The 1,406-nt window shown below is 31.2% G+C and overlaps 1 protein-coding gene across 1 annotated transcript in view; it reads right to left on the reverse strand.

The window, feature by feature from the left end:
• Positions 1–1,204: 1,204 nt before the first annotated feature.
• Positions 1,205–1,406, reverse strand: part of LOC107574935 (collagen alpha-1(XXII) chain-like) — a 4,830-nt gene continuing 4,628 nt past the window's right edge. The window contains exon 7 of the mRNA XM_016261357.1: positions 1,205–1,209. Coding sequence (XP_016116843.1) covers positions 1,205–1,209 — 5 coding nt within the window. The remainder of the gene's footprint in view (positions 1,210–1,406) is intronic.

Below are 1,406 nucleotides of genomic sequence, written 5' to 3' on the forward strand. Positions count from 1 at the left end.
GCTCTGTGTACAGCATCTATATGACATATTGTCAACCGCAACAGAAAATTCAATAATTTCCACTCACATAGGGTTTAAAATCATGTGACTGCATTGTCATTAAAGTACCTAGGTTTTCCATAGAATTTGTCAATGGACAAATAAGGGCTTTGCACAAATGGTGGTACGTGATTGTAGCAATCTTATTGCAAGTCAATGGTAAGTGCACTACTGTGATACTTATAAAGATCATTCAAGGAAATAATTCTGAATTTTGAAGCGTTTAAGAAAAAGAAGCTCACTTAACTTACTTAGCCATATAGTATTAAACTGATTAAGACAGATATGAAAATCGCATAGATTTTTTTCCCCCAATGAAACATACATTTTCAAAATTCTTAACAAAAAAGTCCTTTTAGATTTGATCATTCATGTTTTGTTCATTTAGACTGTTTTTCAGGAATAAAACATGCAAACTTGTAAATTCATTACTGAAGAGAACTGTATATGGTATAAACTTGATTTTTCTCTCACAATAAGAACCCAATTCTAGTAAATGGACCTGATCCAGTCTTTATTGACACACACACGCTCTCCCCACACATACACATACATCAACCTAACTAAGATTAACTGTAGCACCACAGAATCAATATAAACAAGTGGATTATACCATGCATAAATTATACTATTTTACATCACCTGCACCTGTAGTTCATTAGAATAATTTAATGCAACTTGATATGGAAAAACAAATACAGTCATTATCGGCTTGAAGAAGCCAAACTAACAGGAGGATACGAAGTCAAAAAGAAACTATATTTGAATAAAGTGGAGGAGAACATGATAGCAAAGCCGATAGCAAGTATTTCTCTGGCCTGCATCAAAAAAGCAAGATTAATTTACATAAATTTGCATCTGTAATAAGCTCAGCTTTTCCAAATACATCATCAAAACATAATCTCTAGTGATTCTTGAAGGCAGGGCATGGAAGGACAAAATAAAAATAAAAAAATCATAAAGTGTGTATATAATACTCATTGCTAAGAGCTTTATCGTGGTCATTGAATTAGAAGGTAAACAACAAGTCTATACAGTATCACATCTGGTTTTGCATTCAAATATAATTAATCAACATATTCAAATCATTCTTATCCACTAATGATGCTGTAAATGATTTCAGCCATTTTGCTAACATTCCATACATAATCTATCTTTAAAAACCTCACCCTGCAACGACAGAACATGCAAAATGATGGGGAAAGTAACTTTCTGATTGTCTGAAAAAACAACAACAACAAAAAAAACCCACTCCCTCTTTCAGAGACACCTATCTGTCAGGTTAGTGTTGGAATAAAAAATATAAAAAATTAAATAAAAAAGAATAAAATTAAATAAAATTAAAAATTAAAAAATTAATAAAAAAA

This window comes from Sinocyclocheilus grahami, unplaced genomic scaffold (assembly GCF_001515645.1).
Source record: "Sinocyclocheilus grahami isolate Dianchi unplaced genomic scaffold, SAMN03320097.WGS_v1.1 scaffold2396.1, whole genome shotgun sequence".
Classification (NCBI taxonomy): domain Eukaryota; kingdom Metazoa; phylum Chordata; class Actinopteri; order Cypriniformes; family Cyprinidae; genus Sinocyclocheilus; species Sinocyclocheilus grahami.